The sequence below is a fragment of the Chiloscyllium punctatum genome, chromosome 24 (genome assembly GCF_047496795.1).
Source record: "Chiloscyllium punctatum isolate Juve2018m chromosome 24, sChiPun1.3, whole genome shotgun sequence".
Lineage (NCBI taxonomy): Eukaryota > Metazoa > Chordata > Chondrichthyes > Orectolobiformes > Hemiscylliidae > Chiloscyllium > Chiloscyllium punctatum.
The window spans coordinates 84,472,863-84,489,215 of NC_092762.1; the positions used below are offsets into that span (position 1 = coordinate 84,472,863).

A 16,353-nucleotide genomic window follows, 5' to 3' on the forward strand; every position below is an offset into this window, starting at 1 on the left:
TAGATTCCCTACAGTATGGAAACAGGTCCTTCGGCCCAACAAGTCCACGCCGACCCTCTGAAAAGTAACCCTCTCACATCTATTCCCCTACCCTATAGTTTGCCCCTGACTAATGCACCTAACATTACAGGCAATTTAGCATGGCCAATTCATCTGACCTGCACATCTTTAGATTGTGGGAGGAAACCGGAGCACCCGGTGGAAACCAGCACAGACAGGGGAGAATGTGCAAACTCCACACAGTCACCCAAGGCAGGAATCGAACCCACGTGAGGCAGCAGTGCTAACCACTGAGCTACCTTGCCACCCTCAGACCTGTAAGTCAGATCAGGTAAGGATGACAAATTTCCTACTTTTCTAATCAACCTGTTCAAAGATGTTATTACACATCTTTGGTGCAGGTGGGACTTGAACGCAGGTCTCTGGATTTAGGGGTATGGGCACTACCACTGCACCACAAGGCTATTAATGAACAGATGGGTTTTTACGACAAACAATGATTACGTTGTCACCACATTACCAGGATTTTTTTTAACTTTCCAGATCTTGTAATATTGAATTCAATTTCACTATCTGATTCAAATCCAGAAGCCCAGTGATAATAAGAATCTGAATTACTAGTCCAGTGATATCAACACCACAGCACAGCATCTCCTGTATACGGTGGTGTAAGTGAAGTTACGGGGCTGTATTGGTCAGTCATAAAGTACATTGCCACTTGCAGTGAGAGACCATGTGATCAAGTTGCAACCACAATTAATGTGCACCAATTCAGATAATTATCCATGGTGTCACTGACTCCTATCCCGGAACTCAGTCAGCCTCTTGACTCTGAACATGGAGCCAGATCTTGCCCCACAAAAAGACTATCATACCAACTGCATTCAGTTAGCCCACTGCTAACAGCTCATCCAACACACCTTAGAAGCGTTCATCTTCAAAATCTTTTATAATAATCTTCAGCCTAGCATTCATTGTTGTTAGATGATCCAGGGTTTAGATAGTTCAAAAGGCGTAGGGGAAGAGGTGAAAGAGGTGAGGGAGTGGCATTGCTAATCAAGGATAGTATCACAGCTGCAGAAAGGGAGGTTGTTGAGGAGGGGAAGGTTGTCGAGGAGGGTAAGGTTGTCGAGGAGGGTTTGCCTACAGAGTCAGTACGGGTAAAAGTCAGAAACAGGAAAGGAAAAGTCACTTTTTTGGGAGTATTCTACAGCCCCCCCCCAATAGCAACAACGATACAGAGGAGCAGATTAGGAGGCAGATTTTGGAAAGGTGCAGAAGTAATAAGGTTGTCCTGGGTGACTTTAACTATTAATTGGAATCGCCTTAGATCCAATAGTTTGGATGGAGCTGTTTTTGTCAAGGGTCTCCAGGAAGGATTCATGAATCAATATATAGATAGGCCGACTAGAAGGGAGGCCATATTGGATTTGGTGCTTGACAATGAACCAGGGCAGGTGTCCGATCTCTCGGTGGGAGGGCATTTCAGTGACAGTGATCACAACCTTTGCTACAGTCATGGAGAGGGATAGGAGCAGACAGTATGGGGAAGTATTTAATGGGGGAAGGGGGAATTACAATGCTATTAGGCAGGAACTGGGGTGCCTAAATTGGGAACAGATGTTCTCAGGGAAATGCACATCATAAATGTGGTTGTTTAGGAAGCACTTGCTGATAGTGTTGTCCCACTGACGGATGGTAGGGTGAAAGAACCTTGGGTGACAAGGGATGTGGAACATCTAGTCAAGAGGAAGAAGAAGCTTACTTAAAGTTGAGGAGGCAAGTATCAGACAGGGCTTTAGAGGGTTACAAGGTAGCCAGGAAGGAACTGAAGAATGGACTTAGGGAGCCAGAAGGGGGCATTAAGAAGCTTTAGCAGGTAGGATTAAGGAAAACCCAAAGGTATTCTACACTTACATGAGGAACAAAAGGATGGCTAGAGTGAGGATAGGGCCGATTAGGGACAGTGGAGGGAACTTGTGCCTGGAGTCAGAGGTAGGTAGTGGAGATCCTTAATGAATATATTGCTTCAGTATTCACAATTGACAGGGACCTTGACATTTCTGTGGATAGCGTGAAACAAGCTGATATGCTCAAACAGGTTGATGTTAGGAAGATGTGCTGAAAATTTTGAAAAATATAAGGTTAGATAAGTCCCCAGCCCAGATGGGATTTATCCTAGGATTTTCTGGGAAACCAAGGAAGAGATTGCAGAGCATTTTGCTTTGATCTTCATGTTACAAAGTGATATTGATAAGCTGCAGAATTCGGCTGAGAGGTGGCAAATGGAGTTTAATGGAAAGTATGAGGTGAATCGTTTTTGGAAGGAGTAACAGGAATGCAGAGTACTGGGCTAATGGTAAGATTCTTGGAAGTGTAGATGAGCAGAAAGATCTAGGTGTCTATGCACACAGATCTCTGAAAGTTGCCACCCAGGTTGATAGGGTTGTTAAGGCAGCATACGGTGTGTCATGAGGTCATGCTGCAGCTGTACTAAACTCTGGTACGGCCACATTTGGAGTATTGCGTACAGTTCTGGTCACTGCATTATAGGAAGGATGTTAAAGCTTTGGAAAGGGTTCAGAAGAGATTTACTAGAATGTTGACTGTTATGGAGGGAAGGTCTTATGAGGAAAGGCTAAGGAAATTGAGACTGTTTTTGTTAGAGAGGAAGAGGTTGGGAGGTGCCTTAATTGAGTCATATAAGATAAATCAGAGGGTTAGATAGGGTGGACAGTGAGAGACCTTTTCCTTGGATGACAATGGCTAGCACGGGGGACATAATTTTAAATTGAGGGGTGATAGATATAGGACAGAAGTTAGAGGTAGTTTCTCTAGTCAGAGCGGTAGTAGGGACGAGAATGGAATAGTGTAGGTGAGACAGGCTTCAGATTGATTTCACAGGTTGGCGCAACATCAAGGGCTGAAGGGCCTGTACTGAACTGTAATGTTGTACGTACAAATCAACCTTTCAGTAACTCTCGAAGACCTCTCTGCTACACATTCAAGGTACGCATTGGGTGAAAATATAATTGTAAATACAAGGTTTTCAGTTAAGTAGAAAAGTCAGCTCTTTGCATAAACTAACACAATTTTACGGGTAATGTATAATGGTTATGGGCTTCCTACTCCTACATAAGATGTCAAGATACTAAATTAACACAAAGGAAAGTAGAGTGAAGTTATAAGTAGCAGAGCTAAAGAAAAAATCTTTTAAAAGGAATTACTTAATATTTACGTCATAGAAACTGTTAATCTTCAACACAACGTTTTTGTGCCTTAATTGATATCCAACAAAGTATCCTTCTATTGCTTTCACTAGGTGTAGGGAATGCTGGATGACTAAAGAAATTGAGGGTTTGGTTAAGAAAAAGAAGGAAGCATATGTAAGGTACAGACAGGATAGATCGAGTGAATCCTTAGAAGGGTATAAAGGAAGTAGGAGTATACTTAACAGGGAAAGCAGGAGGGCAAAAAGGGGACATGAGATAGCGTTGGCAAATAGAATTAAGGAGAATCCAAAGGGTTTTGACAAATATATTAAGGACAAAAGGGTCACTAGGGAGAGAATAGGGCCCCTCAAAGATCAGCAAGGCGGCCTTTGTGTGGAGCCACAGAAAATGGGGGAGATACTAAATGAATATTTTGCATCAATATTTACTGTGGAAAAGGATATGGAAGATGTAGACTGTAGGGAAATAGATGGTGACATCTTGTGAAATGTCCAGATTACAGAGGAGGAAGTGCTGGATGTCTTGAAATGGTTAAAGGTGGATAAATTCCCAGGACCTGATCAGGTGTACCCAAGAACTCTGTGGGAAGTTAGAGAAGTGATTGCTGGGGCTCTTGCCGAGATATTTGTGTCATCGATAGTCATAGGTGAGGTGCCGGAAGACTGGAGATTGGCAAATGTGGTGCCACTGTTTAAGAAGGGCGGTGAAGACAAGCCAGGGAACTATAGACCGGTCAGCCTGACCTCCGTGGTGGGCAAGTTGTTGGAGGGAATCCTGAGGGACAGGATGTACATGTTTTTGGAAAGGCAAGGACTGATTACGGATAGTCAACATGGCTTTGTGTGTGGGAAATCATGTCTCACAAACTTGATTGAGTTTTTTGAAGATGTAACAAAGAGGATTGATGAGGGCAGAGCAGACGATGTGATCTATATGGATTTCAGTAAGGTGTTTGACAAGGTTCCCCATGGGAGACTGATTAGCAAGGTTAGATCTCATGGAATACAGGGAGAACTAGCAATTTGGATACAGAAATGGCTCAAAGGTAGAAGACAGAGGGTGGTGGAGGAGGGTTCTTTTTCAGACTGGAGGTCTGTGACCAGTGCAATGCCACAAGGATCGGAGCTGGGTCCTCTGTCATTTACGTAAATGATTTGGATGCAAGCAAAGGAGATACATTTAGTAAGTTTGCAGATGACACCAAAATTGGAGGTGTAGTGGACAGCGAAGAGGATCTGGACCAGATGAGCCAATGGGCTGAGAAGTGGCAGATGGAGTTTAATTCCGATAAATGCAAAGTGCTGCATTTTGGGAAAGTAAATCATAGCAGGATTTATACACTTAATGGTAAAGTCCTAGGGAGTATTGCTGAACAAAGATACCTTGGAGTGCAGGTTCATAGCTCCTTGAAAGTGGAGTCGCAGGTAGATAGGATAGTGAAGACATTTGGTATGCTTTCCTTTATGGCCAGAGTATTGAGTACAGGAGTTTGGAGTTGATGTTGCGACTGTACAGGACATTGGTTCGGCCACTGTTGGAATATTGTGTGCAATTCTGGTCTCCTTCCTGTCAGAAAGATGTTGTGAAACTTGAAAGGGTTCAGAAAAGATTTACAAGGATGTTGCCAGGGTTGGAGGATTTGAGCTATAGGGAGAGGCTGAACAGGCTGGGGCTGTTTTCCCTGGAGCGTTGGAAGCTGAGGGATGACCTTATAGAGGTTTACAGAATTATGAGGGGCATGGATAGGGTAAATAGACAAAATCTTTTCCCTGGGATCAGGGAGTCCAGAACTAGAGGGCATAGGTTTAGGATGAGAGGGGAAAGATATAAAAGAGACCTAAGGGGCAACATTTTCACGCAGAGGGTGGTATGTGTATGGAATGAGCTGCAAGAGGACGTGGTGGAGGCTGGTACAATTGCAACATTTAAGAGGCATTTGGATGGGTATATGAATAGGAAGGATTTGGAGGGATATGGGCCAGTTGCTGGCAAGTGGGACAAGATTGGGTTGGGATATCTGGTCAGCGTGGACAGGTTGGACCGAAGGGTCTGTTTCCATGCTGTACATCTCTATGACTCTAAGTATGATCAAACTCTTCTCCTCAATTACTCCACGTGGTAGTTCTCACCACTCTCCAGGGGAAAGAAATTTCTCCTAAATTCTCTGTTGGATATATCAGTGATTATCTTACATCTTTGGCCCTTGATGTTGGTTTTTTCTACAACTAAAGACATCTTCTCCACACTTACCCTCGTGAATTTCTTTATAATTCTAATGATTTACATCAGATCACCCCTCAACCTTTTTTCTAGAGAAAATGAAAGGATCTGTTTTGCACCTGATGTTCAATGCAGTCTGCCAACAGGGCTACCATGAAGGTGAGACCTCCTAGATCCACGATGTCCTGGCAGAACTCATTCCTAACAGCAAGACGAGACAGTGTGGAGCACAGTTCACTCAGTACTGATGGGTTGTCTGTGAAAGCTGAATGAGAAAGGAAAGAATTTACATTTAAACAGAGTTTTTCAAGAAGATGACAGTTGTACAGGATGTTGGTGAGGCCTCATCCAGAGTACAGTGTGCAGTTCTGGTCAAACCGCTATAGGAAGGATATTGCCAGGAATGCAGAGTTTGATTAATAAAAATACACTGGATAGGCTGGGACTTTTTTCACTGGAGTGTATGAGATTGAGGGGTGACCTAAGAAGTTTATAAAATCATGAAGGGGCATAGATAGGATGAATAGCAAGGGTCTTTTCCCTGGTGTGGGGGTGAATGAGTTCAAAACTAGAGGGGGCTTTTTTTTTAAGAAGGTGAGACACAAAATTTTAAAAAGGATTGAGGGGCAACTTTTTTTTTACCCAGAGAATGATTTGTGTGTGGAACATACAGCCAGAGGAAGTGGTGGATGCATATACAGCTACAACATTTGGATAAGTACACAAATAGGAAATGTTTGGAGGGATATGGCCAATTATAGGCAGACTGGACTAGTTTACTTTGGTCAGCATGTACTAGTAGAATAGAAGGGTCTGTTTCCATGCTGTATGACTCTATGGTACTTTACAGTCAAATAAGCACTATCGAAGTTGTAGTCACTGTTGCAATGTGGCAACCAAATTGTACACCATAATTAGATAAATGGCTAGGCAGTCTGTTTTAATATGTTAGTTGAGGAATAAATATTAAGCAGGTCAATAGTGAGAACTCATTTTCTCTTCTCCAATATGGTGACTGTGAAATGTTTTATCGTCACTGGAGAGGGTAGACAACCTAATTTTTAAAATTCATTCATGAGGACATCGCTAGTGAGACCACCGTTTACTGCCAATCCCTAATTGCCCAGAGGGCAGTCAAGAGTTAACCATATTGCTAAGGGTCTGAAGTCACATGTCGGCCCTACCAGATAAGAATGGCAGATTCCCTCTCTAAAGGACAGAGAGCCAGATGGGTTGTTCTGACAATTAACAATAGATTGGTGATCTTAATTCCAGATTTTTGTTGAACTCAATTTCCATCATCATCTGTGGCAGGATTCAAACCTGGGTATCCAGAATATTTCCTGAGTCACTTGTGACAATACTATGGCTCTAACAGTTGTATTTTGTCCTGTTTGTTTAATGAAGAAAGGTTGGGACAGAGATGCTGAGCAGTCTGCTTCAAAGTCAATAAAGTAAGCAGCTTTTGAGGCCTAGTAGTTTTGGTTTTATAAGGTTGGAATAGAAGGAGTTTAGCTCCCACAGAACCAGGTTTTTTTTAGTTTTAGCCTTCAGCAGCAGTTGCAGGGATCTTGAAACTGGAATGTGGAAGCTCTTATTTCTCTCTCTGTTATAGCTAAAAGCTGGGGTTCTCTTCCTGATGCGAGAATTGCAAATCAGAAGATTTATTCTACTGCATTTGCCTTTGCCAAGGTTGAGTTTATGGGACGTTACTTTATTGGAACAGTTAATTACTAGCAGTTAATATGTGTATTATTTTGCTTTTTGTTAGGAAGGCAAATGCAATTTTGGCATTTATTTTAAGAGGACTTGAATATAAAAGCAGGGATGTACTTCTGAAGCTCTGTAAGGTTCTGGTCAGCCCACGTTTGAAATTTTATGCACAGGTTTGGGCCCCATATGTCAGGAAGGATGTGGATTCAGAGGAGTTTCACAAGAATGGTCCCAGGACTGAAAAGCTTAACATATCAGGAACATTTGAGGACTCTGGGAACTATACCCAATGGAGTTTAGAAGGATTGGGGGGATCTAACTGAAACATACAGAACACGGAGTGGTTTGGACAGAGGGGATGTTGGGAAGATGTTTCCATTGGTAGGAGAGATTAGGGCCTGAGGACACAGCCTCAGAGTAAAGGGAAGACCTTTTTGAACAGACAGAAGGAGAAAATTCTTCAGCCAGAGCGTGGGGAATCTATGGAATTCATTGCTACAGAAGGCTATGGAGGCCAGGTCATTGAGTATATTTTAAGACAAAGATAGATTGGTTCTTCATTGTCAAGGGGATTAAGGGATATGGGAGAAAGGCCTAATTTCTGCTATGTCTTACGATCTTAAGCATTTTGATAGAGTTAGTTAATTCTTTTAATTTCATTTTGTTTGTATTTTAATTATAATATCTGAATAAAGTGTGTTTTGTTTCAAGCCTGATAGTTTGACCAATCAAATTGCATCTGGAGCACAACGCCTTAAACTTACCTTTAAAACAAGAAAATGTTAGGGTCTAGACTATCTTCTTAATATGTTTTGAGGTAGTTTGGTCTGACCTATAACAGTCTGTATTAACAGTCCAACGATAATACCACTAGGCCATTGCCTCACATGAAAAAAGGCACCTCTGATGTACAACACTTTGAGCATGAACATAGATTTTGAACTCAAGTCTTTAAGCCCACAATGTTCTGATTCAGGAGAGGTATACCTATTCAGCTGAAAGAGACAAGGCAAAAGCAGTAAATCCAAACATTGTTAAATACTTGTTCAGTTTGTGGCATATAAATCTAGCTCTGCATTCAACTGGTTGGAAAGATGTTATTCTATCATGAGAGTGGAAAAAGAATAATTTCCTTCATTCACATCTTGTCCTGTAGCTTAAAACTCTCTACAGACTGTTATGAAGGCTCAGGCAGTGATTCCATTATCAATGAGCAAGCCTTAGATTATGCTGATTATGGGAGGGGTGTGATGGTTGGGCTGCCTACAACTGGTCTCAGACAAGGTCAGGATTGAAACAGCACCTGTTTCTCAATGCAGAAGATTTGCTAGATCTCACTACTTATACTGATTCTTGAATAGCCATTTGTCTGAAAGACAACAGGTATAGTCAGAAGGAGACAAATCTGACACAGACACAAATCTTAAATAAGATATATTCCAAATATAGATGACAATCTAACATATGCACATATTCAAGCAATGACACACACACACACACACACACAGATCACAAAGTTTCCCAGGGCAGGCTTTGCACATAGAATCATACGGCACAGAAACAGAGCTTTTCGTCTAACCAGTCTCTGCTGAACATAATCCCAAACTAAAAATGACAAACAACAGTGGACCAAAACAGATCCTTGCGGTACACCACTCGTAACTGAACTCCAGGATGAATATTTCCCATCAACCACCACCCTGTCTTCTTTCAGCTAGCCAATTTCTGATCCTAACCACTAAATCAACCTTAAGCCCAGGCCTCTGTATTTTGTGCAATAGCCTACCGTGGGGAACCTTATCAAATGCCTTACTGAAATCCATATACACATCAACAGCTTTACCCTTTTCCACCCGTTTGGTCACCTTCTCAAAGGACTCAATAAGGTTTGGGAGGTACAACCTACCCTTCACAAAACCATGATGACTATCCCTAATCAACTTATTCCTCTCTAGATGATGATAAATTCCATCTCTTACAACCTTTTCAGACACTTTAACCACAACTGAAGTAAGGTACACAGGTCTATAATTACCAGGGCTGTCTCTACTCCCCTTCTTGAACGAGGGAACATTTGCTATCCTCCAGATTTCTGGCACTATTCCTGGAGACAATGACAACAAAGATCAAAGCCAAAAGCTCTGCAATCTCCTCCCTGGCTTCCCAGAGAATCCTAGGATAAATCCCATGCAGCCCAGGGGACTTAACTATTTTCACACTTTGCAGAATTGCTAATACCTCCTCGTTGTGAATCTCAATCCTGTACAGTCTGGTAGCCTGTATCTCAGTATTCTCCTCAACAACATTGTCTTTTTCCAGTGGGAATATGGACAAAAAAAAATTCAGTTAGCGCTTTTCCTATCTCCTCAGACTCCACACACAACTTCCCACTATTATCCTTGATTGGCCCTAATCTTTCTCTTGTCATTCTTTATTCTTGATATACCTGTAGAAAGCTTTGGGGGTCTCCTTGATTCTATCTGCCAACAACTTCTCATATACCCTCTTGGCTCTTCTTAGCTCTCTCTTTAGGTCTTTCCTAGCTAACTTGTAACTCTCAAGCGCCCCAACTTCATGTCTCATCTTAACATAAGCCACCTCCTTCCTCTTGAGAAGAGATTCAACTTCTGTAGTAAACCATGTCTCCCTCACTCAACCACTTCCTCCCTGCCTGAACAGGTACATACTTATCAACGCAGCAGCAGTTCCTTGAATAAGCTCCACGTTTCAATTGTGCCCATCACCTGCAGTTTCCTTCCCCATCCTATGCATCCTAAATCTTGCCTAATCGCATCATAATTGCCTTTCCCCCAGCAATAACTCTTGCCCTGTGGTATAAATGTATCCTTTTCCATTGCTAAAGTAAACATAACCGAATTGTGGTCACTATTACCAAAGTGCTCACCTACCTCCAAATCTTATGCCTGGCCAGGTTCATTACCCAGTACTAAATCTAATGTAGCTTTTTGGCTTGTCTACATATAGTGTCAGGAAACCATCCAGCCCACATTGGATAAAAACTGACCCATCTAAAGTACTCAAACTAGAGTATTTCCAGTCAGTATTTGGAAAGTTAAAGTCCCCCATATCAACTCCCCTGTTACTCCTGCTCCGAACGAGAATTCTTTCCTCTACTTCTCTGGAACTATTCAGAGGCCTAGAGAAAACTCCCAACAGGGTGACCTCTCCTTTCCTGTTTCTAACCTCAGTAGGAGAGTCCTCAAATGTCCTTTCTGCCACCGTAAGACTGTTCTTGACTAACAATGCCAACCTGCGCCCCCCCCCCCCAACTTTACCATCTTCTCTGTTCTTACTAAACCAACTAAACCCTGGAACCTGCAACAAACATTCCTGTCCCTGTTCTATCCATGTCACCGAAATGGCCACAATGCCGAAATCCCAGGTACCAACCCATGCTGCAAGATCAGCCACCTTATTCCAGATGCTCCTGCCCTTGAAGTAAACACACTTCAAACCACCTTGCTGCTTGCTGGTGAACTCTTGCAACCTCGAAACCTCACTTCTGACCTCACAACTCTAAACCTCCCAGACAGTGGAACTACAATTTAAGTTCCCCATCCAACTGCCGAATGAGTTTAAACCCTCCCGATGAGCATTAGCAAATCTCCCCCACAGGATATTGGTACTCCTCTGGTTCAGGTGGAGACCATCCTGTTTGTAGAAACCTTACCTACACCAGAATGAGCCCCAATTATGCAGGTATCGGAAACCTTCCCTCCTGCACCATCCCTGTAGCCACATGTTCAACTACTCTCTATTCATTGCCATGCTAGCATATGGCACAGGCAACAAACCAGAGATAACAAGTCTGTTTGTTCTCTGACTAAACTTCCACTCTAGTTCCCTGAAGTTCTGTCTTAAATCCCCAGCCCAATTCCTACCTACATCGTTGGTGCCTATGTGGACAACGACTTGGGCTGCTCTCCCCCCATGATCCAAGACATAAACTCACCTCTCAATCTCCTACACTCCAGTGAAAAACGTCCAGCCTATCCAAGAAACATTCCCTAGGTACAATAACCAAACTGAGGAGGACTCTTAACAAGGCACTACTGGAGCTCTATGTAGTATACAGTTTTTCTATTTCACAAATATTCAGAGCAAAACGTGGATACAGATTCAATTCTCCAACCTTAATAAAGCCAACCTGTCCAATCTCCATAAAATGACAATATGATTGTAATGTTAAAATCATATAGAAATTACAGATAGGAAACAGGCCCTTCAGCCCAACTGGTCCATTTATGTTCCATTTGAGTCTTTTTTTTGTGCTACTTTACATAACCCTTACAGCATAGTCTTGATTTCCTTTCTGTGTTTATCAAGCTTTTTCTGAAATGCATTAAAGTTATTAAATTATTAAAGTTATTAAAGAATTAAAAAGTTATTAAAAAGAAAGTTATTTAAAAATTATTAAAGTTATTCCCTGCCACACTCTAATCTGTAGCAACTCTTTTGGGGTAGAAGTGACCTGTACAAGAAGGACGGATTGCACCTAAATTGGAAGGGGACTAATATACTGGCAGGGAAATTTGCGAGAACTGCTTGGGAGGATTTAAACTCGTAAGGTGGGGGGGTGGGACCCAGGGAGATAGTGAGGAAAGAGATCAATCGGAGACGGGTACAGCTGAGAACAGAAGTGAGTCAAACAGTCAGGGCAGGCAGGGACAATGTAGGACTAATAAACTAAACTGCATTTATTTCAATGCAAGGGGCCTAACAGGGAAGGCAGATGAACTCAGGGCATGGTTAGGAACATGGGACTGGGATATCATAGCAATTACAGAAACATGGCTCAGGGATAGACAGGACTGGCAGCTTAATGTTCCAGGATATAAATGCTTACAGGAAGGATAGAAAGGGAGGCAAGAGAGGAGGAGGAGTGGCATTTTTGATAAGGGATAGCATTACAGCTGTGCTGAGGGAGATTATTCCCGGAAATACATCCAGGGAAGTTAGTTGGGTGAAACTGAGAAATAAGAAAGGGATGATCACCTTATTAGGATTGTATTATATAGACCCCCCCCAATAGTCAGAGGGAAATTGAGAAATAAACTTGTAAGGAGATCTCAGCTATCTGTAAGAATAATAGGGTAGTTATGGTATGGGATTTTAACTTTCCAAACATTGACTGGCACTGCCATAGTGTTAAAGGTTTAGATGGAGAGGTATGTCTTAAGTGTGTACCAGACAATTTTCTGATTCAGAATGTGGATGTACCTACTAGAGAAGGTGCAAAACCTGACCTACTCTTGGGAAATAAGGCAGGGCAGGTGACTGAGGTGTCAGTGGGGGAGCACTTTGAGGCTAGCGACCATAATTCTATTCATTTTAAAATAGTGATGGAAAAGGGTAAACCAGATCAAAAATTGAAGTTCTAAATTGGAGAAAGGCCAATTTTGACGGTATTAGGCAAGAACTTTCAAAAGCTGAGTGGAGGCAGATGTTCGCAGGTAAAGGGACGGCTGGAAAATGGGAAGCCTTCAGAAATGAGCCAACAAGAATCCAGAGAAAGTATATTCCTGTCAGGGTGAAAGGGAAGGCTGGTAGGTATAGGGAATACTGGATGACTAAAGAAATTGAGGGTTTGGTTAAGAAAAAGAGGGAAGCATATGTCAGGTACAGACAGGATAGATAGAGTGAATCCTTAGAAGGGTATAAAGGAAGTAGGAGTATACTTAAGAGGAAATCAGGAGGGCAAAATGGGGACATGAGATAGCGTTGGCAAATAGATTAAGGAGAATCCAAAGGATTTTTACAAATATATTAAGGACAAAAGGGTCACTAGGGAGAGAATCGGGCCCCTCAAAGATTAGCAAGGCGGCCTTTATCTGGAGCCACAGAAAATGGGGGAGATACTAAATGAATATTTTGCATCAGTATTTACTGTGGAAAAGGATATGGAAGATGTAGACTGTAGGGAAATAGATGGTGACATCTTGCAAAATGTCTAGATAGTAGAGGAGGAAGTGCTGGATGTCTTGAAATGGTTAAAGGTGGATAAATCCCCAGGACCTGATCAGGTGTACCCAAGAACTCTGTGGGAAGTTAGAGAAGTGATTGCTGGGGCTCTTGCTGAGATATTTGATTCATCGATAGTCATAGGTGAGGTGCCGGAAGACTGGAAGTTGGCAAACGTGGTGCCACTTTTTAAGAAGGGCAGTAAAGACAAGCCAGGGAACTATAGACCGGTGAGCCTGACCTCAGTGGTGGGCAAGTTGTTGAAGGGAATCCTGAGGGACAGGATGTACATGTATTCGGAAAGGCAAGGTCTGATTGCGGATAGTCAACATGGCTTTGTGCGTGGGAAATCATGTCTCACAAACTTGGTTGAGTTTTTTGAAGAAATAACAAAGAAGATTGATGAGGGCAGAGCAGTAGATGTGATCTATATGGACTTCAGTAAGGCATTCGACAATGTTCCCCATTGGAGACTGATTAGCAAGGTTAGATCTCATGGAATACAGGGAGAACTAGCCATTTGGAAACAGAACTGGCTCAAAGGTAGAAGACAGAGGGTGGTGGTGGAGGGTTGTTTTTCAGACTGGAGGCCTGTGACCAGTGGAGTGCCACAAGGATCGGTGCTGGGTCCTCTACTTTTTGTCATTTACATAAATGATTTGGATGCGAGCATAAGAGGTACAGTTAGTAAGTTTGCAGATGAAACCAAAATTGGAGGTGTAGTGGACAGCGAAGAGGGTTACCTCAGATTACAACAGGATCTAGACCAGATGGGCCAATGGGCTGAGAAGTGGCAGATGGAGTTTAATTCAGATAAATGCAAGGTGCTGCATTTTGGGAAGGCAAATCTTAGCAGGACTTATACACTTAATGGTAAGGTCTTAGGGAGCGTTGCTGAACAAACAGACCTTAGAGTGCAGTTTCATAGCTCCTTGAAAGTGGAGTCGAAGGTAGATAGGATAGTGAAGGAGGCATTTGGTATGCTTTCCTGCATTCGTCAGCGTATTGAGCGCAGGAGTTGGGAGGTCATGTTGCGACTGTACAGGACATTGGTTAGGCCACTGTTGGAATATTGCGTGCAATTCTGGTCTCCTACCTATCGGAAGGATGTTGTGAAACTTGAAAGGGTTCAAAAAAGATTTACAAGGATGTTGCCAGGGTTGGAGGATTTGAGCTACAGGGAGAGGCTGAACAGGCTGGGGCTGTTTTCCCTGAAGCGTCGGATTCTGAGGGGTGACCTTATAAAAGGTTTACAAAATTATGAGGGGCATGGATAGGATAAATAAGCAAGGTCTCTTCCCTGGGGTCGGGGAGTCCAGAACTAGAGGGCATAGGTTTAGGGTGAGAGGGAAAAGATATAAAAGAGACCTAAGGGGCAACTTTTTCACACAGAGGGTGGTACATGTATGGAATAAGCTGCCAGAGGAAGTGGTGGAGGCTGGTACAATTTCAACTTTTAAGAGGCATTTGGATGGGTATATGAATAGGAAGGGTTTGGAGGGATATGGGCCGGGTGCTGGCAGGTGGGACTAGATTGGGTTATGATATATGGTCGGCATGGACAGGTTGGACCGAAGGGTCTGTTTCCATGCTGTACATCTCTATGACATTATGACTGTATAAGTTCCCCATTATGACATTATGACTGTATAAGTTTGGGCGGCACGGTGGCACAGTGGTTAGCACTGTTGCCTCACAGCGCCGGAGACCCGGGTTCAATTCCCGCCTCAGGCGACTGACTGTGTGGAGTTTGCATGTTCTCCCCGTGTCTGCGTGGGTTTCCTCCGGGTGCTCCGGTTTCCTCCCACAGTCCAAAGATGTGCAGGTCAGGTGAATTGGCTATGCTAAATTGCCCGTAGTGTCAGGTAAGGGGTAGATGTAGGGGTATGGGTGGGTACGCTTCGGCGGGGCGGTGTGGACTTGTTGGGCTGAAGGGCCTGTTTCCACACTGTAAGTAATCTAAGTAATCTAATCTAAAAAAACCTTACCACTCTCTAGATAAAGACTTTTCTCCCAAAGTTCTGTTTGTATTTAATTACAGTACACCAATTCTGGTCTCCCCAACAACTGGAAACAACCTATCATGATCTTATCCCATAATCTCCTTCCATCATTTTAAAGACATGTATGAGGCCACCACTCAAACTTTGCTTTCTTTGGGAAAAAAGCCCCAGTCAGTTCAACCTTTGCTGATGGTTGTAATCTTTCAACTTTTGCATGTGTCATCAACAATATTACCACATTAGGATAGAACTCCCCAACACAGTTCTGTCCCTTACCTTTTGCAGCTTCAATGATTATCCGAAGTCCATCGTTCTCCATAACTATCAGTTTGGCGTGATCGTGAGCACGCCCAAAGGGCACTCGGATATCGTCATCATAGGTCATGACCCTCAGGGCTCTCCCCGCCTCTCTGATCACATCTGCCTGATTACCATGGTTCACAATAGCACCAGTCAGCAATGTCAAGACCCCAAGTTGCACCAGGTCTTGGCGATTCTGCTCATGTTTCAGACAGCTGTGACGGATGGTGCGAATGGTCATTGCGTTCAGGGCTGCATGGTCCCGGTGCTGCCGCAAGATCTCTAGGAGGAGCTGCTGGCCCTCCTGGTCGAGGAGGTCCGGTTGTCCGTCCAACAGATTGCCCAAGGCCTGGACTCCCTTCAGCAGATAGGGTACATTGGACATCAGCTGTCTACAGGAAGAAAGGACTGTGGGATAGGCCGACTTTTCAGCTGCCAGATGACGGTGAGCAAAGTCGAGGCTGCATTGCTCACTGAAGTTAGTCAGGTGATCCCCCATTTCATCCACAGCCATGAGATCCAGGGCGCTACGAAGCTCATCAAGGGCCTAAAAAGATAAGTAAATCATTTGCTGTGCCAATAACTTGTGTTTACATAGTGGGTGGTAAACCATCCAAAAATGCTTTGCAGGGGCAGAGATCTCAAACAGTTGTGGAGTTGTAGGGGATTACGGCAATATACAAGGCCAAGGATAGTAAAAAAATCTTAAAACCATGATTAAGGTATTGTTCAACTGTGAGCTAAAGTTGATGTGCACATAGCGAGTACAGGACAGACACATGAATGAGGCTCAATGAGAGCTATGTCCACCCTGACATTTCAAATTACATTTCAAAAATATTTCGCTCAATGTCTCAGCCTCTTTGGATGGCTGTTGCTGAAAATCCATGTCAAAAGTACAG

At 43.1% G+C, this 16,353-nt stretch overlaps 1 protein-coding gene across 4 annotated transcripts in view; it reads right to left on the bottom strand.

Moving 5' to 3' along the window:
- Nucleotides 1–16,353, bottom strand: part of armc6 (armadillo repeat containing 6) — a 38,336-nt gene that overhangs the window by 6,481 nt on the left and 15,502 nt on the right. For all 4 annotated transcript variants that reach the window (XM_072594358.1, XM_072594354.1, XM_072594355.1 and 1 more), the window contains exons 4-5: nucleotides 15,428–15,998; nucleotides 5,573–5,718 (exon numbers count right to left, since the gene is read on the bottom strand). In XM_072594358.1, the coding sequence (XP_072450459.1) occupies nucleotides 5,573–5,718; nucleotides 15,428–15,998 (717 nt within the window). The remainder of the gene's footprint in view (nucleotides 1–5,572; nucleotides 5,719–15,427; nucleotides 15,999–16,353) is intronic.